This window comes from Enoplosus armatus, chromosome 12 (genome assembly GCF_043641665.1).
Source record: "Enoplosus armatus isolate fEnoArm2 chromosome 12, fEnoArm2.hap1, whole genome shotgun sequence".
Taxonomy (NCBI): Eukaryota; Metazoa; Chordata; class Actinopteri; order Centrarchiformes; family Enoplosidae; genus Enoplosus; species Enoplosus armatus.
The window spans coordinates 24,247,223-24,273,886 of record NC_092191.1 but is presented as its reverse complement, the minus strand read 5'-3'; the positions used below and the strand labels follow the sequence as shown (position 1 = coordinate 24,273,886).

Genomic DNA, 26,664 nt, shown 5'->3' with positions numbered 1-26,664 from the left:
AACACTACATAAAATAGTAAACAACGTATGTAGACTATGTGATACAACTTTTACTGTTAAAAAAAAAAAAAAGACAAACATAACTTTATCAGATGTGTCCTAGAGATGAAGCCTACCAGACGAACCATATCTTGTAAAAACTTTTTTTTCAGCGCTGAAAAAAACATTTTCAGCGTGTAGGCTGCTAACTCGGAGGTTGTTGATGTTGTTGTTTCACGTAGCAAAGGGGACATTAAAAACAGTAACACACAGATAGCGGAAGCAGAGGAGAATGGCGACTGACCCAATGTCACCCAATGGCAGTGAGTCAGACTAGTTTCACCTGATGAATGTAAGACCAATATTCCCTCTCTTTTAGCTCTGTTTTTGGTCTCCACCAACTCCTGAGGGAAATATCTGGCTCTTTAGCTGTTAAATGCTCCACTATGTTCACCAACTAGTCTCTAACTTTGTCTGTCTGCTGTTTGCTGCTGAGCAAGTAGTGTACAGCTTTCTCTCTGAAAACAGCTGTTGCTGGAGACCAGGTTGATGAGAGCTGAATTCATGGGCTGGAAAACCAAAACAATGAGCTAAAAGAGTCCAAAAAGCTCTGTAGAGCTGTGGGGAACTGCAGAGTTGGTGATATTTCTCTGTGGTTTTTCACCCTTTACACGCCATTTGATCTAGTATTATTATAAAAAATATTGTTTAGTGCAGCTTTAAAATCAAATATGACATTTTTGAAGAAGGTCTTGATCATGAGAGTGTTGAGTACTGAGAGTACTGAGAGTGGAAGAGTGCTTAGCTCCATATTCTCAGCCAGCTCTTAAAATGCTGCCATTGTACCTGACTGGGAATGACTGACATACTTGTCTGTATTGTGTTATTTTCCAGGATTCTTGCCCACCTATCTGCTACCAGCCTATGAAGAGGTAGTTGACCGCCCAGTCACGCCTCCTCCTCCCTACACCCCTCTTCAGTCAGCACCTCCTCCCACAGACCCACCTGAGGAATCTCCTTGCCCCCACTCGGCTATTTCTGTACCTACTGATACTGACGCTGATGCAGCACTCCCTGCTCCTCCAGAGGCAACGCACACCCACCTTCACAGCGCTTACAACCCCAACAAGGACTTGACGCCGGGCAGGTACCGGCGCTTCACAGGGGATTCTGGGATTGAAGTGTGTGATGGCCAAGAACTGTGGGATCAGCACGGTTTTTTAGAAAGAGAAGAAGAGACAGAGGAAGAGGGGGCGGGGCAAATGGAGGACCCGTGCGAGCGCTGTGGTCCCCAGACCTTTGAACACAGCCATATTAGTGATGCAGTCATTGATGAAAACACAGATGGACATACAGCTGTGGATACAGAGCAACAGTCTCTTAGGTAATCCAGAATAATGTCTTTAATATCTGCAGTCCTGAAACAAAACTGCAGCAGTCACTGATGCAATATTATACCGTTGGTGCTCAGGGTTTTGGTCTGTTTGTACATGTGTAATTTTGACTAACCTTAGTGTGTGTGACAGGCCTGGAGTAAAATGAAAAGTATGAAAAATTGAAAACTACATTATGCAACTTCTGGTTTGAAGCAAAGTGTGTTTTTAGCCAAGCTCCGCTCCTCCTCATTGTCAAGTTGAAGTTTGGACAGTCTGCTTTGAATTGTTCTCCTGTCAGGAGGCAGCACTGATATTCATGTTTTTTCATGTTTACTTACAAGCTTCTTTTCTTTAGGCTTTGTTTTAATGGTTCTCCTGAGTCACAGCCGCTCAGTCACTGACTGTAGCAATAGACTTGTATAGCTGAAACGGTTCAGCGATCTGATATATGCAGAGAGGCAATACAAATTTGTCAACCATATACCCTTTGTACCATGGTAGCTAGAACTTTACCAATACTGCATTTTTTCCAATATTGATGCTTTTTTTCTATCCAGTAACTACATATCAAAATATATGTTTTTTACACATGAATACCTAACATGAACACTTTTGATAAGGATCCTTTAAATTCGATTATGAAAGAATTGTGACATTTTACTGTATAAAAACAAAGGTTTCAGATCCCTCTGGTAGACAAACTATGTAATGGAAACACTGTTTCTAAACCACTTGTCATTTTTGTACTGACATCTCTTGTTGATTCTAGCTAGTACGCTGACACTGATATATCAATATGATGAAGTACCTTGAGTTATCATGTAATTTTGCAGGATTAGCCAAAAACGGACAATCCTGGCTTGTTGTTGTTTCCATAACAGTCTCTGAATAGATATTCCACAAAATGACTATATCATGATATGTATTGTCATCACAAGCTAAAATTACATGTATCGCTCAGCTGGGTTTTATCCATTTACCCCAACCCTAAAAGCTGACGGTTTAGAACGAGTTCAGTTGGTAACTGGTAAATTGGTTTTCCAAAAATGTTGTGCATTTATTCCTTAAACTCCTACAGTCAACAGACATGCAGGTTAGGTTCATGGGAATGTGAATGGTTGCCTGTCTCTTTGTTTCAGGTCCGTGATTGACTGGGAACCTTTTCCAGGGTGTGGACCCAGCCTCTCACCCAATGTCAGCTGGGATCGGCTCCAATAACTCATATCAGGGTTTATTGCAAACTATCCATCTAGAAAATAGCTTCAAGGCACAATCTCTAACTTGCTGAATGTTCAGTCCCTTTTCAGCAGTGAGGGCTGATTGAAAAGAGCTCCAGTCGTGCTGGTTTCAAAACCACAGGATTGATTTGAAGATATATTGAAAAGCACCAGCAGATTCATCCCCCCAGCATGTTTGTACACTGCCCCAGTTCTCCTCACATGATCGGTTCTTTGATAAATGATCGCGTTTCAGCTCCCTGCTGATGATCATTAGCCCTTTTATGAGACTTCAGTCACCTGTCACACTGGTGTTATATAAAGGCATTCTTTTCATAGTGCCATAATGTGTAGCCTGATGTAGCCTTTGAGTAGAGAATATTTAGGTGAACTTCAATCAAAGCTCTGGACTCTCTTTGACTTCGAGTTGACAACTGAGTAACCCTTCAGTGTACTCAATGATAGTCATCATCATTGAATTAATGCTATATTGTGCAGGATTTGTGTTTCCTTTTCATTTGCCAAAACGTTCTGCATACATCAGATGTAGGTGAAATACTGCACAAACAGTTCCCAAGCTATAGGAATATCTGAAAATATTACCATCAGTGTGTTTATTCTGAAAGCACACACAGTTTGTGTTGGAGTGTGTTGGTTGTTATCTGTAAGCGTGTATATACAAAGGGAAGGACTATGGTGCAGCTTGAAGATACACTCCATGTAGACGTGTATCAGTCTGTGGGGAAGCTGACAGTGAAACCGAAAAACCTTACAGTGCACTGAGGGAACTTTCTCCTACTGAGTCATGTGAGGGCTTTTCCACATATGCAGCATTGAACAGTGGTCTTTCGCACTCTGTATATGCTCTTTATTATCTGCTGAATTAAATTATATTTTTCTGTCACATTTTGTATAAAATATGGTATTAAAAGTTATGGAGAACACATGGCTACTTTTTTTGTGAGACTGTGAGATGATTTTATACAAATTAACTTTTTTTAGAGGGTACATTGAGCCTCATGGAAAAATTCTTGTATGTATGTATGTAACAATTTAAATCACACACACAAAACACCCATTTGTCACTTTCCTGATGAAGAACCCTGCAGGTCGAAACGTTGCACTAATAAAAACTTAAGTGTGTGGACAGCCTCTCTTTTTCCTTTGTTGAAGTGTTTTGTCCTGCTCGTGTGGACAACTGCGGTTGGATGTGCACACTGTTATATTACTTTCTTTTCCTTTTTTTTGCTTTACTTGGAACATCACAGCCAGCCAGCTTCTAATAGATTGTGACTTGGGTAAAGGCTCAGCACAGTCTTATCATCAAATGTCTGAATGGACGCTAAACTGAGTGGACTAACGGATCTCTTTTATTCATTTTCTCATGAAAGAACAAAGCGGGAATAAACATTGGACCCATTGTTGGTCAGACATGCATCTGCAAGGGGAAAAAAGTTATAAAGGAGGCATGTATAAACATACACTGACCCACACAATTGAATGAAAAAGAAATAAGACAAGTATGAAATATGGATATTAGGACATAAATATAGAATGTAACTGAGATTATATAGAAGAGGAAAAAAAATAAAGGCAAAGAAACAATGATAGTAGATATGAGTAAATTTGAGTACAAAGAGTAAAAACACTGTCCAGCTTTCGGCTTAAATGCGCAAATACAAGCTTGTATACAGGCTGTATATTTGATATATTTGATTTGATGTTTGGTGTAGGCATAATTCAGGAAAGCTTTTCCACAGGTAAAGAAGGGTTACCACATTTTGATTTTGAGGAGGAATCTTTCAACGTAAGTCAGATGGATGTCAAGTCTTATTATTCTTCAAGCAGAGTCAAAAGAAATCACGCAAAATGTTCCCAACAGCCAATTGTGATACTTTGTACTTTGTACTGTTTGGACTGCAGGCTCAATGTACATTATTGGTTTTTCTCAACAATGTCAAGATTTTGAAACTTGAGTACACATGATAGCATGCAAGAAGTATGTGGCAGAGAGACAGTACATAAACTATAGAGATTAGTGTTGTCACAGGACACATGAACATCAGCAACAAAAAGTATGCTGGACTGCAGTACAATAGTAGGCATGGCAGAAATGGTTGATGGGATTTTATTTACTGATGATCAAAGGAAATGATTTTCAATATTGTGGTGGCTATTGGAATACTTACATAACTACACTGTGATGGTAGCTAAATTCTATATACATCATGTCGATATTTAAAAGTTATTCCAAGGTTTTCAGCTTTTGAAAATGACTTGAAACTTTACTTTAAATCCATAAGAAAGTGTAATGTCTTAAGATTGTGTGAAGAGATGGCAGTGTATGCTGTGTAAACTTTCCTATAAATTTACTTCATTGTTTTATTTATTTATTAATTATTTATAAATATAATTAGCTGCAGTAATAACCATACAATTATTATTATTATTATTATTATTATTATTATTATTATTATCACAAGAAAGAAACTGAGGGACGGTAGTAATCTGAAATTATATGGAAATAATTTAGGGTTTTTTTGGGAGGTAGGCCTACAATTTGACCCGAAATTAACATGGAGAGAGCATAAACATCAAACAGGTCACTGATCAGTGCCATGGAAAAGATACAGTAGAGCAGTGACATGCACAAAATATATTCAGAGGAGAGACCAGAGGTGATCACATGGTTATCCTACGGAGAACAGGGCGAGTAGAAGCCAGTGTGAAAATGTATTAGAGGAGCGCAACTCATGTCTATTTCAGCTAAAAAGGTGTATATCGAGGGAGAATATATCCAGGAGGAGGCAGTAATGTCACGTTAAGGATGCCAACTACAGTAAAACCAAAAGAAGAAGAAGGAGCCACGGTAAAGACGGTGAGTGTTGTCGGTGTGTCTCTGGGTTACACGGCTGTTGTAAAGCGTGTTTAAGTCAAATGGGGAGCTTGCAACAGCCACCACGGTTACATATTAGTGTGCTGTTCTCCCACGTTGAATAAAGTTATGTGAAGTGACTTAGCTAGCAGTTTGGTGTTTTAGCTGGCTGAGTAAACATAGCGGCTGTCTGGGAGATGTCGCATAGCGAGATGATGGGAAGCCAGTGGAGCGGTCTGTCACTGTGCGTGCTAATGTTAGCTGGCGTTACCTTCACCGGACACCGAGCTAATTTAGTTTAGGCTCGACGTTTCTGCTCTTGTCTGGAAGAACTGTTAACCTTATGCCAAACGTGGTTCACAAATGTGGCATATGTGTGATATGGCCCTGTAACACGACGCCCAGCTGATACTGACCGCCAGAGTACATTAGTAACATGGTTTGTAGTATATTCCATTTAGTAGTTTAATCCTAATTTAGAGTTACATTCATGTCTGCTGGCTAATTTGGTGGAAGCCAAAGACTGAATCGGTTAACGGGTCACACGTATGTCATAGTTTTCGTTTCATCTTTTTGCTTTGTAAAGTGTCATGAGATGACTTTTGTTGTGATTTGGCACTATATAAATAAAATTGAATTGAATTTAATTCAGTTTAAAAGTGTCCATTTTTGCAGTAGTTTGGTGAAACCTTGTTTTAGGACAACTGTCCCGTTTGAGGTCAGAGGTCTTGAGTGCATGTCTGTCCCTGGAAATCACTGCTGGCATCCTGTAGCTCGGTTAATTCCACGGTTGGTTTAGGTCTGGATATTATCTCATAATGTGAGTAGACCGGTGTTTCGGTTTAACGAGTGACCCTGTTAACTGGCGACTTTCAGCCGAATGCGTCTGTTGTTGTTGTTGTTGTTACGAAAGCTGTTGAAAGCAACTTGCTCTCTTCCTGTTTTCAACAAATTCTGTAACAAGCAACGTTTAAAAAAATGCAACCGAGTGTTAGCATGTGACACGTTTACTGAAACAAGACTAGGTGTGTTTTGATGAAAAACTAATCAAAGAGGCATTTACGAGGACAGCTAACATTACGTGTTCTCTTGCTGTTTTCAACAGCTGTCATAACCACGACAACAACTGACGCCTTCGGCTGAAAGACGCCAGTTAACAGGGTCACTCGTTAAACCGAAACACCGGGTAGAACTCTATAGATTTAACACAATAATCTTACAGAAGTAGAGACTGTGTGTGCTTGTGGTTTTAACCGATAGCCCTTTTCTTCCCAGACACAGTTTAACGGTTCAGGATGACCACATCATGGAGTGACCGTCTGCAGAACTATGCCGACCTGCCAGCCAACATGGACGGTGTGGCCATGAAGAAGTATCGACGTGAAGCTCACCACAGGTACGTGTTTTGGTCAGGCTGCAGCAAGAAGTCTTAACATGAACATGCACTGACCCTGACCCCAAAGGATCTGGTTCCACCACTGTTACAGTCAATTTACTAGTTTCTTGTGTGTGTGTGTGTGTGTGTGTGTGTGTGTGTGTGTGTGTGTTTTGTTCAGTATTTGGTACTTGCCCAGCATTGGAAATGCTACAGATTTATGACAAATGATTAAAAACAAGTTGACACATTTCAGCAGCTTGAAGACACACTGTTGGTAGACGTGTTCCCACACTCAGTACTTAGTTTTGGAGAGATGAGGCTCAGGCTTTGTTCATGGATAAATGAGATATGTTGGTTGGTTGTTGACAATCTGACATGAACCTGGATTTTCAGTAATTATGAAAATAAACCTGCAAAAGCTGATCCAAGGTTAGCAGGGGTCATGGCCTTTTAAGTTACCCCAGCCATCAACCTGCTCCTTTACCTCTACCCCAAACCTATTCTCCCAACAGTTTTAATATCCATATTTAAAGCCATCCTCCCCAGCCATCCTTAAAGAGTGACTTAACACCAGGCTGAAGTGCAGTGTTTTACTCCCCTCTCTGCTTGAACGATTCAAGTCTGTTGCTCCTCTGTAATATATATACATATATATGTATATATGTATATATATGTATATTTATAAATAAATGGGGTGGAAAACACATCTCACACCAGCATTGGGCCGCTTGGGATTTGGAGCACACCTGTTGCTCCCGTAACCGCACCCAACAATGACACACCCTGAGTTCACCTGTGCATCACTGCAGCAGGGTGAGAAGTTAAACCACTAGAGGTCAGCTTCTGTTGAGTTGCTCTTTAAAGCCATCCTCATCTTTGACACAGAATGCACACACAATTTCATGTTTTGTATTTAATTATTCTGCCCATTTCAACTCAGTTACAGCATCATGTTATGTCTGTTGTATGTTGCTGTCTGCTATGGTTAATATGCTTGTATGGTTGCTGTTTTAAATAAAAAGTACCAGTCCAATTTAGTTCTAGAGCTAGAGATAAATTCAAGTAAAAGTTGCCGGTCCTGCAATGCATCCTGCAGTGAGGTATGCCATCCTTTGTTGTTGGACCCTTAGAGCCAGAAATAATTTCACTGATCACTACTGACTAAGAGTCACATAGTCCAAAAATCAATTCTAGTAGGTTAATAACATTACAGTATGTCCTCACTGAAACTGCTGCGTCAATGAAAAGAAGAAACGGAAGTGTCGTCTGTGAGCACACAGCGTAGCTGTAGCTGCTTACACTGACGTTAAGGAGGGGGCCTCATGATTTAACCAGCCCCGTCTTCAATGAGGAAAAGGGTCTGGATGCTTTTTGGTTTTAATAATCTCCTTGGGAGGAACGGGCTTGACATTACAATATGCAGCCTTTAGGGGTTCTATTTTTAGGCTCTCACTGCAGTCAGCTGTGTGCTAATACCGGAGGGACTAATACAGGAAACAGAACTAGAAGTCAGGGTCTGACTGAAACCTATAAAGCAGTACCGCTATTATTCTGTCTAATAATAGGAAGGAATTGAAATTAATTACAATTTGGGATTTCCTTGTGAAAACATGTTACTGATGTACTACAAATGATGATCATTATACTCACTGGCCTTTAAAGTGGCAAGGTGGGTGGATAGTGCTTTTACATAAATTCTAAAAGGGTTAGGGTTAAGCTCTTCCCTTGTAGCTATCTGTAGCTATCCCCATTTGGCGGAAATTGCATTGCAGGCGGTGGAACAACCGTAGTAACTGTGGAAACTCTACCTGGCAAAAGAAAAGGAGCCCCTTTGACAGAGGAGGCAAAGAAGATTCACATGATGTAGAGGGCTCCGGGACTTGAGAGGGTTCCAAACCATCAGAGAGTAACAAAACCTGCCTACTTATTAATACTACTGGATGTTTTACTCTGCCTTTATCACAGCACTGAGATCAGGGTTTCTAGTTCAGTTGTCTATTGCTACTTTAAGCTCTGGTTTGGTCTAGCGTCTCCGGAAAAAAGTATCTGCATCTTGAGCATACTAGTAGGGCTTGCCATGGAACTTCAGTACTATTTTGTACCCAGTGTAGTCCACCTACTCACTTGCTCTGGAGCTTTCAACCGTATCACACAGTCTTTGACTTTGCTCGGTTATCATGGAGCTATAGATGTTCAGACTTTCCATGTTTCTGAGCACATTTAGGACCACTTGTCCACAATGGCTTAAAAGTTGAGCTTGATGCTTAATTGAAGACTGTGTGATATGGTCGAAAAGCTCCAGAACAAGCGAATAAGTGGAGCTCGAGTGGAGGTAGTTTTGTCGACTGCTGTTTCCCAGGTCAAGAATTAACTGTGAAGCTCAATCACTTGATAAAGCTTTAAAAGCAACTTCCTCATGTTCCCTTTTAAAGACTTCTATCAAGATCGACTAATCCTGAGTTTCAGTTCAGAGAGCCTACTCCCATGAAATCTATTGAAAAGAAGTGCAATGAAATGTGTCAATGTTGACTTTTGCATGTGTGAGACTATAATATGATATAGATAGAAGGTAATGGAGAAAGGTCTTATCACTGATGTTGGAATATAACGGGGTCCTGAGCTGCAATAGAATAGAGATTACTCACTGACAAAGACAGTCCACCATAGCCATGTAGAATGACATCAGTGGTAAGACCAGCAGCCAGTGGTAATACTACATGTATTCTCTATTACAAAGCTTTCCAAGGGATCTGGCTCAAAACCATCCTGCAATGAGGTATGCCATCCTTTTATTGTTGAAACAAACTGCGACTACTGACTAAATCACAGTTTTGATGTCCATGATGTGAACTGATTGTCCATCCAGTGCTCGTGGAACTCCATCCATACTGACACTGATAGTGAGTTGGGTTTCTCCCTATGGAGACAGCAGCTGGGAGTCATTGTGATTTGTTAGTGTGAGCTCCTTCTGTTGCATTTCCCTTGTTCCTGCACCTTTCCTTAATCCTCATCTGTTACAGTCAGTGTGATATCATCTCTCACACCATCTGAATAGAAACTCGAGGCCAGTGTTCAGTCTGAGCAGTCACAGATTATTGGTTTACATTGTACGATCTGTGTTTCTGCATATAAGCAGTCAGTGATGTAAGAGAAACAAGAAGGTGCTGTTCAGAAACATTGGTGTACAAGTGCGTTTTTTTTGTAAGCTGCTCTCACAGTGAGAGTATTACTGTTGATAGGAGTCACTACTGGACAGTAACTCTATGAAATGTAGAACTGATGAAGATTAAAACAGGGAATGGAAAATTTACATAAGTGGAGTCCTTTCTTTGTTACTACAGGATGTGTGCAGGTTATCTGATAGGCTTAAAATGTATAAGAGGATAGTTAAGGTCAGGGCTGGATATGAAACCTATATGTTTTGAGAACTGGACGCAAAGTCTCATACTGTCAAGTATAGAGCTGGAACAATAGATTTATAGATCAGTCAATCAACGTGAAATTAACTGTCAACCATTTACATAGTTGATCAATCGTTTAAGTCATTTATCAAAAACAATGCCAAATAAAATATCTTTGTTTTGGACTGCACCAAAAAAAGACAATCGAGAAAAGAATCTGCAGATTAGGTCTTTAGTTGCACCCCTTCAAGACCCCGTCAAGAACTACGACCTGTAATCAAATGCGTGGTCGGATCATTTTTATTGGTGTTTGTTGTTTGATTATATGCTCCATTTGTAGTTTTTCATGTCCACCTAGCGAAAATGAATGCAATCTAATTCAACAGTCCTGTAATGAAAGTTGTAGTGTTCAGTTTTTGTCGAAACTGTTTTAGAGAGGTATTAATTCGACTATATGGTCATTTTGGAGGCTGTGGTTTATGCTGCTGTTGAACTATATGGTGTTCTACTGAGAGGTGCTTCTCATATGTAGTCTTATCTATTCATAGTGATGAAGGTAGGATTTATTAAGGACTGTTGTATTAGACTGCATTAGTTTTAGCTAGCTGTACCTAATAAACTGGCAACTGAGTGTGTATTTCCCAATTGAAATGATCATTTTGTTGATTTTATACTGCGTGCCGCATCTCATTTTGATGCCAATGTAAACTATGAGAAGGATTGTACTGCTCGTCTAAAAATACAGACAGATAGCAGCAGTGAATGTTGTCTGGGTGTAGCACAAATGATAACCTAATCTCGAGTTCAGACGTGTAATGGATACCATGATTAAATGTCCAATAAAGTTAACAATTTGGACTGTCGGGAAAACACTTTGAATTGTATATGTCAACATATAGTCACCAGAAATCACACAAGCCCACCATTTGAAGGGAGACGGTAGGCTTTTGGCAGGGCTAAGAGGTTTTTATTTCAGATGCACTGATCACTGTATAAATAACCAGTAGGACTGCATGTCTGTTGGTGTTGTGCTTGTGAAGTTTTACAGAAGTGACTCATGGTAGGTCCCTCAAAGAGGCTGTTCAGACCTGGTATTAACATGTGTCTCCACATGCGTCTCCAGTGACCACCGGACCAATACGTTAATACATTGGAAATATGTTTTTCACCTGAATTTGATCAACTTGCTGTTTATCAGACCAAGAATTAGGTTGGAAAAATAATAGAATAATTGCTTCTGTGTGCTGTGCTTCACTGAACACAACTTTTATAACTTTATTCACTGATTCTTAAACGTGTTTTATGGAGAAAATGTTTTCTGGTTTTCCCTCTGGTGTCCTCCGGCTGCTCTGCCTCAACTCTCTGTGATTTATGGAGTTTCCTGATGGACAGTTAGTTTTACTTGTTGCTAAAGTAATCGCTAACTGTCGCTGCCATTAGCTAATTAGCTCAGCTTAGCTACCAGTCTTTTGGCTGTAAAGCCTAAATAAAGCTTTATTAAACCTCCTCCTCCTCCTCTGCTAGTGGTGTAAACACCAACACTCCATCTCCCGCTCTGAGGTCACAGTCTGGGCAGCGGAGCACTAGCTGAACGGATAACTAACAGCAGCTACAGTTAGCGGTTACTTTAACAACATGTAAAGCTATCTGTTGACCAGGGACCTCTGTAAATCAGAGAGTTGAGGCAGTGTACTGTTTTGCGTGTACTCCATCCGCGAGAATCCATTTTGCCTGTTGTTGTGGTGTCTTCTTCTTCTTGTTTTGCAATTTGAGTGAGTGCGTAAGTCCGCTTACACAGAGGATGTCAGTTGAGTAGGCGGTCCTTCAATGTGGCCCAGGATGCATTTGCATAGAATGTGGCCCAGACCACCTCTGAATGTGGCCCAGACCACCTCTGAATGTGGTCTGAGCGATCGTATCTCAATGCATCTTGGGTGCATTCACACCTGGTAGTAGAGCTGTCCATCTGTGATCGGATCACCCAGGACGCATGTTGATACCAGCTCTGAACAGGGATAAACACAACCAACAATGCATCAAAACCTGACCTCCAGAAAGTGTTGTTCAGTCAGTGCTGCTCTTAAGTTTCTTCAGCTGTAGCTCTAGCTCTGGCTCTTTTAACTTGAGAAGTGGGAAATTTACAGAAGAATGTTACACAAGACTGATTTATCTACTATTCACTGTGAACTAGAAGTGTTTTGTAGGAAGTCTAAGCAGTGCAGCATTTAATTTGAACTGCTGTCATGCATTGATTGACCATACATTGTTCTCCCCTTCCAGAGTGTTTGTCAACCGAAGCTTGGCCATGGAGAAGATCAAGTGTTTTGGTTTTGATATGGATTACACTCTGGCAGGTAAGTGCAGTTTGAGCCTTGTGGCGTCAGCCTTTTAAAAAAAAAAAAAAAAAAAAAAAAAAACACCTGAAGGTCAAACAGTAGTGACTAGAACCTACACCATCTGCATGTAGACTCTAGATGTTCTGGCACGGACTCTCTCACTCATTCTCATTGATACAGTTCAGTGAGTAAAGTGGGTTCTGATGAAAAAATGGTAGTGAGTGAAATAGGACACAGTCCATACATCCAAGGAAAGGTGGGATGTATGGCTTTGTGAATTACAGCAAATTCATCCAATCTGGCAACATTTCCTAGAACTTGTAATTGTTTCACAATCCCACAAAAAATGGTGAAAGTGAAATACTGCTGGCCAATCTGACCAACTTCTCGGTGAGAAGGACATCCCTGAAAGTTTCCTTTGCATTCTCTGTGCTTCTCAGCTCTTGCCCCCAGTCTATATATCGCTCTGACCAAGCTTCTCCAATTGAGCATTTTTAAAGTTACCAACACCAAAGGATTTATATTTATAGCACTGTAGGAAGCACTAAGGTTTCCTTATAGCAGAGGTCTCAAACTACCGGCCAGGGGGCCAGATGCAGCCTGTTACACATTTTCAGGCCCCAGCAAATCTAAAGAATTTATTGTTACATGTTGCCTCCAAATAAATGTTTTCTTTTCAGTTTTTTTTTTTTTATTTAAGAGGTACAACTTTTTTTTATGAATTTTATAGATAAGGACCATAATGCCACATATGCAAAGTAAAGTAGCTCAAGCCAATAAACATAAAAATAATACATAAAAAATACAAATACAAAATACATTACAAAAATATAATGTAAATACAACAAAATGGGGCAGCACATTTTCACTGTAAAAATAGTATGAATATATATAATATGTCTACATATTACGTTTCCTTTATATAAATTAAAAAATGAGACCAAACTTCGCAGAAATTCTCTTGATTTTAGTCTTCGTGATAAGAGATTCCAAAGTGGCAATGTATGTCATTTATTTTAGCTATTATCAGACATTAAATAAAATCAGGCTTTGTGGGGAGGTCACACCTACTGTAACCCAAGCTGCTGCCGTCCAGCTGTGAGCAGGGATATTCCTGGCCTGGAGGCACTCAAGACAGTAATTCCACACACCATGATGGGGGGAGGAGGGGGCTGTGGCATGAACGAGGGTTAGAGCAATATGGGGGTTTTTTAACAGCTGATACCAACATGTACTAGGGGTGTAACAGTACACAAAATTCATTGCCGGCCAATGTTCGTTTTTATTTGGTACAGCAGGGAAAACTAAAAAAAATTAGAAAATAGTATTTTAGTCATTTATTTTGAAAAATTTAAACATGTAGCATTGTAACAGTAGCATATTGGCCATCTTTCCTACTGTACCAGTTAGTGTACTCACATACTGGCATATTGTTACAAAACAGACGTCAGTAATGCTCCATCAAAGACTCTGATCTATTGATAATTCCTGAACAACTGCAGATTGTGCTGGTTTATACAGGGCAGGAACAAAGGACTGACTAACATGCACACTGGGGAGGAGGACTCTCCTTCCAGTCTTGTTTTGTCTTGGTCCGCTAATCGACAAATTCAGGTGATGCCATCGTAAATGTCATGTTTGAAGTGTTTCCACAGACAAACCCGACTTCAGCTGAACGATGTCGGCACACAGTTCGACACTGATCGTTCCTAATCTATTTTCTCTGTAACTATCCAGAAAACAGTAATGCACCCATACAGTGGATATAAATGTCACGAGAGGATACTCCAGCTCTGGTCTTCTCCTTCGTGTTTGCCTTTTGGAGGCAGCAACATTACATGAGCTTGTCTAATCTGGCTAACCGGGCTAAGCTGACTAGCATGCTCCAGCTGATAGACAACAACTGGTGCGCTGCCATAATGTTCTGGATAAAATTCGTGCTCTAGAATTAGTAGTAGTTGAGATAAATAAACTATTACTATCGCAGATTCTGTCTCAGTTTCAGAACCGTAGCACCCCTAATATGTTCCAGTATTCATCATCTGTAAATTGAACTTTTTTTATACCTCTTAAACAAAGAACTCGTTGTCAGTGGCTGTATGCTTGTGGGCAGCTTTGACACATTTGATACATGAGAGCATTTATGAGCTAACGGATGATTTAGAGAAGTCGGTTTAAAGGTCTCCACTCCACAATCTATTTTAACGCATCCCACTCTGGCTTCAAAGAATCTGCTTTTACAACTTTATTTCCAAACAGACTTGAGAAAGTTATGAATAATTAAGATTGTTTTAGGACAAATGTGTTTGGGTAGGGAAATGTTGTATATGTAAGACCTTGATGCCTGGTGCAGATGAACCTGATGTATAGCGTATGTTTTTTTTGGTGCGCTGCCTTCATCAGGGTGATTTAATGTGTTGTGCACATGAGTCCGTCTCCCTGTCTGTCTGTCTAGTGTATAAATCTCCTGAGTATGAGTCGCTGGGCTTCGACTTGACAGTGGAGCGCCTGGTGTCCATTGGATATCCTCAAGAGCTGCTCAACTTTGTCTACGACCCCTCCTTCCCCACCAGGCTGGTTCACAAAGCCCTGCCTTTTTGAAATCTATTTGAATGCAACAAATTCTCACTCCTATGGATGCTTCCTGCTTTCTGTCTCTGATTTTCTGTCTTCATTTTGCTCAGAGGTCTGGTGTTTGACACATTGTACGGCAACCTGCTCAAAGTGGATGCCTATGGGAACATCCTGGTGTGTGTGCATGGATTCAACTTCTTGAGGGGGTGAGGTCCACTACTCCCACTGAGCTGTCAACATAAATCCGTCCTCCAGTGTACAGCCTTGCTAACCCTTGCACTGTGAGCCTGTCCTTTGAGCTAAATGCTAATGGTATCATCTTAACATCTTCACAATGACAATGTTAACAAATGTCAACCTCATGGTGGCACCTGAAGAAAAGTCAGAGAATCCCCAAAGTCATGAGGATTCATCTTATTGGAACCATGAATTTCTGTAGCAAATGGTGTGTCCAGTAGATGTTGAGATATTTCACAGAATAAGTGAAAAAAGTGGACTTGTCGGGGGAACACCAATGTCAATAGGATTCATCCTCTGGGCACCATGAATGTCAGTCTGGACCAAAGTGGTGGACCAACTGACACACCAACATTGCCATCCCTAGAGCCATGCCACTAGCATGGCTACGATACAATGATAAACAATAGGGAAAGTCTGAAGGTATCTAAAATTGGACACTGCCTAACCATAGTTATGTACCTTACATATGAGTGTGTTCAGGCATCTGGCTTATAAGCAGCCATTAAAACATTAGGTTACATACAGTACATTATAATCAAGAGCAATCGACAGACTGAATTTAAACGTAAAAAGGTTTTAACCACTGTTGACAGTGTCTTCATGAGCAGATCTCCATGTTGTTAGTATCTCATGTTATAATAGCACACGCATGTAGCAAGCAGGGGTGGCAAGATGGACATTTCTGACCACTTCAGAGAGTGCTCATAGAAATGCAATGCAATGCAAATCATTTACTCTGTGTATATTGTGGTTGCTGGTTTGACCTTCTTCATCACTTGTTACCCACCTGTATGTATCTGTACTTACTCTGCGCAGACCTGACATCCGAGAGATGTACCCCAACAAATTTATTCAACGTGGGGACACAGACCGCTTCTACATCCTCAACACACTCTTCAACCTGCCTGGTAAGAAAACAAATAGAAACAACTAGTCTACAACTTTATTAATCATAGAATTAAAAACTGAGGCTGAGTATTAAAACATGATATAATCATACATTTAAGGTGAATCAGGTGAGCATGATTAGCCATTTTTACCATCAGATACCAAGCCATTTTTGATCTGGTTTGTGATAATTTGTTTGGATAATCAGTGCATCATTTAGTCTATATAATTACAATTGGAAAAAAAAAGAAGAAGATAATTACCGATGTTACCAGAGCCCAAAGTGATTTAAAATTGGTTCTTTTGTCTAAATAATCAGAATCAGAATCAGAAATACTTTATTGATCCCCGGGGGGAAATTGTACAGTACCGGTGCTCCCATTCAAGAGTAAAGTAGCATAATTTAGAACTAAAAGTATGTACAAATATAAAAATAAGAGATAGAAAATAAAAAATAAAAATATACACATTTACAGTATTTAAGTGAACAATGAGGTAAAAAAAATATATACAATAACAATGTATATGTATGTATGTGTTGCACTGAAGTGTATGACTACATATCTATTGCACTTAAACATTTAAGAATAAATAGTGAGGTAGTATATGAACAGGTGAAGTAGATACAGATTTCCAGTCTGACACTCAGAGGGAGGAGTTGAACAGTTTGATGGCCACAGGCAGGAATGATTTCCTGTGGCGCTCTGTTGTACATTTGGGAGGAATGAGTCTCCCACTGAAGGTGCTCTTGTGTCCGACCAGTACGTCATGGAGAGGATGTGAAATATTGTCCAAGATGCCCCGCAGCTTAGACAGCATCCTCCTCTCTGACACCACCGTCAGAGAGTCCAGCTCCACCCCCACAACGTCACTGGCCTTGCGGATCAGTTTGTTTAGTCTGTTGGAGTCCGCCACCCTCAGCCTGCTGCCCCAGCATGCAACAGCATAGAGGATAGCACTGGCCACCACAGACTCATAAAACATCCTCAGCATAGTCCGGCAGATGTTGAAGGACCTCAGCCGCCTCAGAAAATAGAGATGGCTCTGGCCCTTCTTGTAGAGAGCATTAGTGTTCTTTACCCAGTCCAGTTTATTGTCTATGTGAACTCCCAGGTACTTGTAATCCTCTACAATGTCCACACTGACTCCCCTGGATGGAAACAGGGGTCATCGGCGCCTTGGTCCTCCTCAGATCAACAGTCAGTTCCTTTGTCTTTGTCACGTTGAGCTGCAGGTGGTTCTGCTCGCACCATGCGACAAAGTTGTCCACAGCAGCCCTGTACTCCTCATCATCACCCTTACTGATACATCCAACTATTGCTGAGCCGTCAGAACCCTTCTGAAGATGGCAGGTCTCAGTGCAGTAGCTGAAGTCCGTGGTGTAGATGGTGAAGAGGAAGGGAGGGAGGACAGTCCCCTGCGGGGCCACGGTGTTGCTGACCACTCTGTTTGACACACAGTGTTGTAAGCGCACATACTGTGGTCTGCCAGTCAGGTAGTTGACAATCCAGGACACGAGGGGGGCATCCACCTGCATCTCCGTCAGCTTCTCACCCAGTAGAGCCGGACGGATGGTGTTGAACGCACTGGAGAAGTCAAAGAACATGACTCTCACAGCGCTCGCCGGCTTATCCAGGTGGGCGTAGACGCGGTTGAGCAGGTAGATGATGGCATCCTCCACTCCAAGTCGGGGCTGGTAGGCGAACTGAAGGGGGTCCAAGTGTGGCTTGACCAAGGGCCGGAGCTGCTCCAGGACGAGTCTCTCCAGGGTCTTCATGATGTGGGAGGTCAGTGCCACGGGTCTGTAGTCCTTGGAGCCACTGGGTCGCGGCGTCTTCGGCACAGGAACGAGGCAGGATGTCTTCCACAGCACGGGGACCCTCTGAAGACTCAGGCTCATGTTGAAGACTTGGTGAAGTACTCCACATAGCTGGGGGGCACAGGCTTTAAGCACCTTGGGGCTGACACCATCAGGGCCTGCAGCCTTGCTGGAGTGGAGTCTCATCAGCTGTCTTCTAACATGGTCGGCAGTGAAGCACACTGTAGAGATGACCGGTGGGGGAGGGGTGGTGTCGTCAGGTTGAAGAGTGCCGTCAGCCTGGGGACTGGTGAACGAGGTATGAGGAAAGCTCTCACAGGGGGGTGGGGGGCTGTGAGGAGCAGGAGGGTGAGGGGGGAGTGGAATAGGTGAAGGTTGGAGGCAGATAGCAGAAGAGTCATGGGGGGGTTGAGCAGGGCCCACAAAGTCAAATCTGTTGAAAAACAGATTCAGTTCGTTGGCCCGGTCCACACTGCCTTCAGCTCCTCTGTTGTTGGTCGGCCTGTAACCCGTGATGGTCCTCATTCCACTCCAGACCTATCTGGTGTTGTTCTGCTGGAGTTTCCACTCCAGCTTCCTCCTGTACTTCTCCTTGGCCTCCCTGATCTTTACCTTCAGTTCCCCCTGGATCGTTCTCACCTCGTCTCTGTTGCCAGCTCTGAAGGCCCTCTTCTTTTTGTTCAGTATGGCCTTGATGTCCCTTGTCACCCATGGCTTGTTATTTGAATAACAATGGACAGTCCTTGCTGGGACAGTGGAGTCCACACAGAAGTTGATGTAGTCCGTGATGCACTCTGTGAGCCCATCAATGTCCTCTCCATGCGGCTCACAGAGCGCCTGCCAGTCAGTCACCTCAAAACATCCCTGAAGTGTCTCATAAGCCTCCTCTGACCATCTCCTCACTGTCCTCGTGGTTGCAGGCTGGCTCTTGACTAGAGAATAATTACATTTGCAATCTTTTGAAAAACAGAAAAGTGGCAAATTGTCATGCTGGATAAGGTGGAGCTACTAAAAAGTTTAGCTGCAAATAATTACTGAAAATAATTTGTATCTTTCTGCATTGGTAGTGCTACCTATATTGATGTTCTGGTGTGACTGATGTCTATACTGTCATTCCATTGGTGCAATGTCTGTGTGAGTGGGTACTAAAAGAAGATTGTGATATCCTTTTAAATTCCAATAGACCAGAAGGCAGTTTCAAGCTCATTTCTGTATAGGTTTAGACCAGCGGACATTGTTACCTGTAGCTTATGCCACGTTGTAGCGGTTTCTTATGCAAATCGTAGTATCACACAGTCACCCACACAAAGGATGTAGGTCAAATAGAGCCATTTAATCAGTCGGTCCATTTGTTCGTTGGCCTCTCTCCAGAACACTCCAGAACGTATTCACTTTAAGCATCCATCCGTGGTGATGTCCATAAAGCTTGCGCCATTTGAACTGATGGTTTAAACAGACTCTCCATGATATGATGTTTGTTGTGATTTGGCGCTATATAAATAAAATTGAATTGAATTGAAAGACAGACAGTTAACACTTGCTGGCCCCCTCCATTCTATAAAACAAGATGAGCACAGCACTGAGTGTGCAGGAGGTGTTGAAATAATATTAAAGACAAGTAACTACAAATCAGTGCTAAGGTTAGCAAGCAAGGCTAGCTAGGTTCAATACAATACAAACTTAACAGCATGGTGGTCCTCCCAAACTGACAGACAGCTTAAATAACTAATGGTTGATAGCTTCTTACACTAATATGTCCTGGAACTATCTGAAGTCTATGTGAATCAGGTGATGATCAAGCATTCTGAACGTCCTTGATGCAACTCTGTCTCTACATGCCTCTGCTGTAGCCATGGCTATAGTCCACTCCATCGCTGCGGTTGCTCCCCCATTCAGCTCTGGCAAACCAATCACTGCTGGTGGCATAAAACGCATCAGTTCTGGTGCACCATCGCGGGAATGTCGCCACAGACACAATATTTTAAAAAACGCTGTATACTGAGAAATACAGAGAGATTTACCTGGCGGTGATGGGCTTAATCAGCATTTTGTGAAGGCTTTTGGCAACGGCTTGAATGTAACGGACATTCATTTACACGTAAAAGTCCTGCAATCCAGCTTTAAAAAGGATGAAAGAAGAGTAATAGATCTTAAACTGAATTTCGACAAGGATGTGGATATGATTTTTCTTTAGTGTTGATTTGTCCAGTTGAATGCATGTTGATATTCAGGTCTATAGTCTGTGATTCCAGTCTTATTCCTTCTTCCTCAGAAACCTACCTCTTTGCTTGCCTGGTTGATTTCTTCAGTAACTGCTCCAGATATTCAAGGTACTGCACCGTTACATACACAGCACTGGCTGTCTGTTGGGAGTATAAGAGCCTGTTTAATAACAATAATCATGTTCTAAATGCTCTTTCTGTCTTGACAATAAGAACTATCTTTTGAACTGTCTCTGTAGTTGTGAGACTGGCTTCAAAGATGGCGACCTTTTCATGTCCTACAAGAGCATGTTCCAGGACGTCCGAGACGGCGTGGACTGGGTTCATTTCAAGGTAGATTCATTTCCTTTTCCATATTAAACCTGTTTTCAGGCAGAGGCCTGTTTCCAGCCCTCAGTTCACTGTTTTATTTATTTTCACAGGGGTCCTTAAAAGAAAAAACGGTTGAAAACCTGGAAAAGTATGTGGTAAAGGATGTAAGTAAGCCACCATGATAAGGTCTCCTTATAGATATACACCAACTCTATACCAACCTGGACTTTTACTTTATAGTCAGGGTTACAAATACTGTATTACAACACATTTTAGCTCAGTCTCATTTGCTGTTCAGTTTTTCTGTCTTGTTCATGTTTGCTCTGTTTTTCCTCCACCAAGCCGAAGCTTCCTCTCCTTCTCAGTCGCATGAATGAAGTAGCCAAAGTATTTCTGGCCACCAACAGTGATTACAAATACACAGAGGTGAGGTAAAACTTCACAGTCAGACATGTTGATGAATGCTTAAAGCAAACCAGAGCCTGCTCTTTCATATTTATGTAGGAAAACTCATAATTTACTGATTCATTTTCAAGGTTGCATGAATGCTTGCGCTTTAAGTTGCTGAATAAAGTAATAATGCCAAGTGATGTTAATGATGCTGTATGGTTTCCCTTTTTCTGTGTTGTTCTGGGCCAGGATATTAAAACCTCTCCTGTCTTGTTACAGAAAATTATGACCTACCTGTTTGACTTTCCTCACGGCCCAAAGGTAACAAGAATGATTTGATAACATTTGTATTGTCAAGAGTCTCAACAGATTTGAATTGAACCACCTTGCTTCTCTGGAACAGATATGGTTACGGAGCCCCGGAGTGGCCATAGAGAGAGAAAAAAAAAACATTTGGTCCCACGTTTTGATTGAGCGTTGAGTAATGGGAAACATTAATTCTGAAGTTAACAGTTTGAGTCCAGCATAGAGGTTGTGTTATGTGTTTTTCTTGCGGTTGCTTTGCGAAACAAACAGCCAGCGGCGTTTCCCCCAATGAGCACACCAACCTCTTCGGCTGTCACAGTCCCTCCTGCCTGGCCTGCTGCTGCTCCTCTGTTAACATGACTGCTTACTGTTTTTGAAAGAGGAGAGTAGAGGAGGAGGGCTGTAGAAACGTTTTATTATTTTGCGCTCTGAACGCTTCATTTCCGGGTCAGTTCACGCATCTGTGAGTAAAGCATATAAAGGAGAAACTTTGCACTCACCCACTAATGTCAGAACAGTGATTATAACAACAAACAGTGGTTAGATGTCATAATGAAGCAATGCTGATCACAGATTCATTCTTCTCATGAGTATTGCACAATAACATCACAGCAAACACAATCATCTGATAGCAAGAAAACACATCTGTGAAATCTACAGCACCTGGAAAATCCACCTTGATACAAAGATAGGAGGTATTCCACATTCGCCATTCTTCTGCATGGAGGCAGGCCTTACTATGCAGAGGGCCACCATGATGCGTGAAAGCTGTCAATCTCAAAGACACCTGACACACACCCTCACAGAGATATTAACATTGCGCATTGTTTGGATAGGATTCCCCTAAAGGAACTGTTATTGTATCATTGAAAATGTCATCACGTTTAAGTAAATGAGCACTGTTTGATAGTACAACAGCGTGGTGATGCTCCAGATACTGTATGTACTTAGGCCTCAAAGCCCTCCTGGAGCCGGCAGACACAGATACCTCCCAGCAGGGTGCTTTTCGGCAGGTCTGTTGTGCTGGCTCTCTGTATATACACTTATCACGTGTGCACAAATTAATGTGTAACGAATACTTTTTCTTTTTTTTTTCTCTCCCTTTCTGGCCACTGCGGCGCTCTGTATATAAGGACAGTTTTCAAGGGAGAAAAGAAACAACAGATCTCATTGTCAGTAGATCAGTAGTAGACATGGTACAACCAGAATTTAGTTAAAAACCATTGAAATCATAAATTGTGTGTGTGTTTATTGTAGCCGGGTACACCCCACCGGCCCTGGCAGTCCTACTTTGACCTGATCCTGGTGGATGCCCGTAAGCCCATGTTCTTTGGAGAGGGAACCGTGCTGCGGCAGGTGGACACTGTGAGTGTGTACTACAGTATGGACAAAAACCCCATACTACTACTATATACGAGTGCAGTTGTTTGAAATATAATTTCTATCTTAGAAAGATTTTTTGCTGTATAAAGATATATAAATATTGTATGTGACTCAGTCTTGGGTTTTCTCTCAGACCACAGGCCGGCTGAAGATCGGCACGTACACTGGACCCCTCCAGCATGGGATTGTTTACTCGGGAGGTAATGTAGCAGATAGTGATTTATACCTTGTTTAACTGATTCATTACATCACATGATTTTAAGTCCAACTCACGCAGTTGTACCAAAGAGTGTATATAAAGATGGTCAACATGACAGCTCCCCAAAAGTGAAGCCAAAACATCTCGCCCCCTGGTGGCTGGCTGCATGTTAGCGGATGGGACATGGGCCAAACAAAAAAATCAAAGTACACATCACATACATTTTTCCTAAAGATGGTTTCTGTCATCTTAGGTAGTTCTTATCACGGTGATGTTTGTTCAAGTGTTCATTTTTCTGGTAAGTTTGGTTGTAATTAGTTATTTGATGCTATAAAAGCGGGATAAAATGTCATGATTGTCACCTGAGATTGATTGTGGTGGGATCGCGTTATGGTCGGTCATGCCGCGGCTCCACTCGCCAATCACCACTGCGCAGACTCCAAATGACATCACCAGCGCAAGATGGCAGTGGCCGTATCCGGGATATCTTGGCTTCATTTTTGTACAGTGGGAGGAAGTGGAGACACGTCGTCCATCTTTATATACAGTCTATGGGTTGTACGCATACTAATGCTACACAAGAACTACGTCAAAGTGTACACTTTGTGATGCTGATGAAGGTTTGTTTACATCAGGGATGTAAAATAGGACTATATTACATTGGCACCTCTGATTAGTTGAGAAATATAAAACTAGTGGCACTATGAGTGTGTGTATATTTTCTGTGGCTCTTTAAAATGATAAAGTGATAAATTTGTGACTGAGCTTGTAATTGCAACTTCATACGAAACCATCATGGATTATGGACCATTGATTTTGATAGTGTGGATAAAAGTCCCCACAATGACATTATGATACTGAAAATGCCACATTCGTACTCCCAGGGTCTTCAGACATCGTGTGTGACTTGCTAAGTGCTAAAGGAAAGGACATCGTCTACATCGGAGACCACATTTTCGGTGACATTCTCAAATCCAAGAAGCGTCAGGGCTGGAGGACTTTCCTGGTGATACCTGAGCTTGCCCAGGAGTTGCATGTGTGGACTGACAAGAGCTGTGAGGCTGGACACATACACACTCATACACACACGCTACTGTTTTAATTTGGTTTAACAATGTTATTCAGCTATTATGATCTGGCTTAATTAGAAATCAAGGTATTTAACTTTTAGTAGTAACATTAACATCAGCAGCAGCGGTTCACTGTTACTTAATAAACAATCTATAAAATAAGTATTATTAGAGTGTTAAGGAAAACTACTCCGCAGGACAGAAAAGGTGGCTGGGCTTCAGTGTTGTGTTGGTTTCCAGTAACCAAATGTAACAATGTGACCATGAAATAATTCACTGGAGCTCAGATCAGTGCTAGTAGAGTGTGTTGTCATATTCTGGACTGTCTGGTTAAAGACAGGTTGTTATTATTATTATTATTATTATTATTATTATTCATTATCAATGCAACGTGATATATTAATGCCAGTTGTTGTTTTTCAGCCATATTTGAGGAGCTTCAGTCTCTGGAGTGCTTCCTTGCAGAGCTTTACAAGTGAGTTCCTCTTTGTTAGGTGGCTGTTTGTCTTGCAATGTGTTATTACTGCACCTTTTTAGACTTTCTGGTGGGGGAAAGATTCACATAAAAGTTAATACAACAGAATTTTGAGAAATTGGTTCCTGATAAAAGTTTCAGTCAACACCGTAAAAAAATATTTATAAATTTATAAATATTTATGTATTTCATCTGGCCTTTGCAGGGCTTGTGTAGCCTCCAGCTGATCACAGGGTTAGGGTTAACCCACTTATGTTTGGTCCTCAGGCATCTGGACAGCAGCAGCAATGAGAGGCCTGACATCAGCTCACTGCAGAGACGGATTAAGGTACACCACACACACATTTGTTCCTCCTGTCTCAGTAAGAGAGCTCCACTAAATATACAAGTCAAGCAATGTGAGATTTTGAAGAATTATTGTGTAACACTTAAAGTTGCTGATGTTGCCTATATTTCCATTACTACTACTGTGGAACATGTTGTATGGTGACCATTGTGACAAACAGAAGAGCTCTCAATGTCCCTGTTGGTGTTGTCTCAATTCTTTCTGTGGACATTGAGGGACTTTTAACATTCACAACAGTAAATATTACTGAGACTGGGTTCAGCACTCTTTGTTGAGTTCCTTCAACTCTTAGTTGTAGTGTTGCAGGTACAGGAGTGGAGAGCACTATCAAATGTACATGTTGCTATCACAACGGACATAAAGACAGAATGCCATCTGTATTGTCATCATTCATGCCATCGTCATGGTCATAATTAAAATGGAAGCAGTGTGCAGACATGAGTCCAGGGAATCTCTTGAGCATTACTCTTTGGCTACACTGAACACGTAATGTATGCGGACCGTTCGCAGAATGAATCTTTTTACTGGCTACACCTGCAGCGCAAAACAAAGACGGAGAGCTTTCCTTTTGCGATCGTGTCTTTTGTCACCTTTTTCACAGAGTTTGTGTAGTATGGATGAGTTAACATCTACAGACTACATGTAAGGGAAGCAACCGCCAGCTGGTGCCTGCAAAATAAATAGCGGCAGGGTGATCAAGACCCCAAAGTGGAAGCCCTGTTTGATACAAAGTAGCCGATATACAGTATGACTACTTAAATATAGACACTTTACGACCCATTTCTGTGTAAAAGGACGGTGCACAGACTGACCTGTTTTTACGCTTGTAGAGTGGATCCACACCACTTACACGCTGCTCTCATACCTGGTGTAGCCAGTTTCATTGATTACAGTGGAGGCGTAGTGCTGCAGCAGCTGCTCCGCATACTTACCGTGTTCAATGTAGCCCTGCCTGTTAGACTGGGACAGCCCTTTTCTCTTCTACAGCCTGTTCGTATTCCTGTTTCAGCAACATCAGGGCAGGTTCCAACACTTCAGAACGCTACCACATGTTGAGGGTGCTGTTTTGATGTCCAGCACAGTGGACAGAGTGTCTACCGTCAAGATGCTGGGTTTTCTGAAACAGCATATGGTTTCACTGATGACACAAACTGTGACCACATTTGATACAACTTATCCCTGCAGGGGTAGTTGTATGCCCATGCACAGTACTCAAAGTGTTACTCGCATAGAAATGTTTGGTCTGCGGCCAAAGAAGACAAATCATGTCTGCCAAAATGTTCACGATTGAGGAGAAATATCAGCAAATTAAATATTCCCACGCATGTCTCTGTGTCCTCTGCAGAAAGTGACCCATGACATGGACATGTGCTACGGCATGATGGGAAGTCTATTTCGTAGTGGATCCCGACAGACACTGTTTGCCTCCCAAGTGATGCGCTACGCTGACCTGTACGCCGCCTCCTTTATCAACCTGCTCTACTACCCCTTCAGCTATCTGTTCAGAGCTGCACATGTGCTGGTGAGACTCACTCGGGGCAAAGTTTTAAACAGCCTTACGCGCTTCTGCCCGTCGTCTGCACTGTATGTATTTTTGATTCATGGAGCAAAATATACATTCAAAATTGTCCCTCCCAGATGCCTCACGAGTCGACTGTGGAGCACACCCACATCAGCATCATGGACACAGAGTCGCCGCTGGCAACACGAAACCGCCACGACGTCGACCTCAAGGAGATCGAGTGCAAACGGCACCAGCTAACCCGATCCATCAGCGAGATCCAGCCCCCCCACTTCTTCCCTCAGGCTCCGCAGGAGATCACCCACTGCCATGACGAGGATGATGACGAGGAGGAGGAGGAGGAGGAGGAGGAGTAG

General features: G+C 41.8%; 2 protein-coding genes across 3 annotated transcripts in view; both read left to right on the top strand.

The window, feature by feature from the left end:
• Positions 1-3,516, top strand: part of wbp1la (WW domain binding protein 1-like a) — an 8,629-nt gene extending 5,113 nt beyond the window's left edge. Inside the window, exon 4 of the mRNA XM_070915776.1 lies at positions 874-3,516. Coding sequence (XP_070771877.1) covers positions 874-1,367 — 494 coding nt within the window. The 3' untranslated portion in view covers positions 1,368-3,516. The remainder of the gene's footprint in view (positions 1-873) is intronic.
• On the top strand, positions 1,353-26,664 carry nt5c2a (5'-nucleotidase, cytosolic IIa). Of its 2 annotated transcripts, XM_070915431.1 has the most exons (19): positions 6,513-6,633; positions 6,723-6,843; positions 9,563-9,601; positions 12,507-12,580; positions 15,018-15,135; positions 15,247-15,342; positions 16,193-16,284; positions 20,356-20,413; positions 20,545-20,638; positions 20,728-20,781; positions 20,960-21,043; positions 21,287-21,328; positions 22,571-22,678; positions 22,830-22,896; positions 23,780-23,950; positions 24,389-24,440; positions 24,708-24,768; positions 26,132-26,308; positions 26,425-26,664. In XM_070915431.1, the coding sequence occupies exons 2-19, from the start codon at positions 6,743-6,745 to the stop codon at positions 26,662-26,664; spliced, it is 1,728 nt and encodes a 575-aa protein (XP_070771532.1). In that variant the 5' UTR covers positions 6,513-6,633; positions 6,723-6,742. The 2 variants fall into 2 exon arrangements, with proteins under 2 accessions (XP_070771533.1, XP_070771532.1); XM_070915432.1 differs by lacking the exons at positions 6,513-6,633; positions 9,563-9,601 and adding an exon at positions 1,353-1,363 and having other exon boundaries at positions 6,742-6,843.

Excerpts from the sequence above, each read along its gene's own strand:
- nt5c2a (XM_070915431.1), top strand. The coding sequence starts at position 6,743 with ATGACCACATCATGGAGTGACCGTCTGCAGAACTATGCCGACCTGCCA. Across the intron at positions 16,285-20,355 it reads CACACTCTTCAACCTGCCTG|AAACCTACCTCTTTGCTTGC; the intron begins GTAAGAAAACAA and ends CTTCTTCCTCAG. Across the intron at positions 22,897-23,779 it reads TGGGATTGTTTACTCGGGAG|GGTCTTCAGACATCGTGTGT; the intron begins GTAATGTAGCAG and ends TCGTACTCCCAG.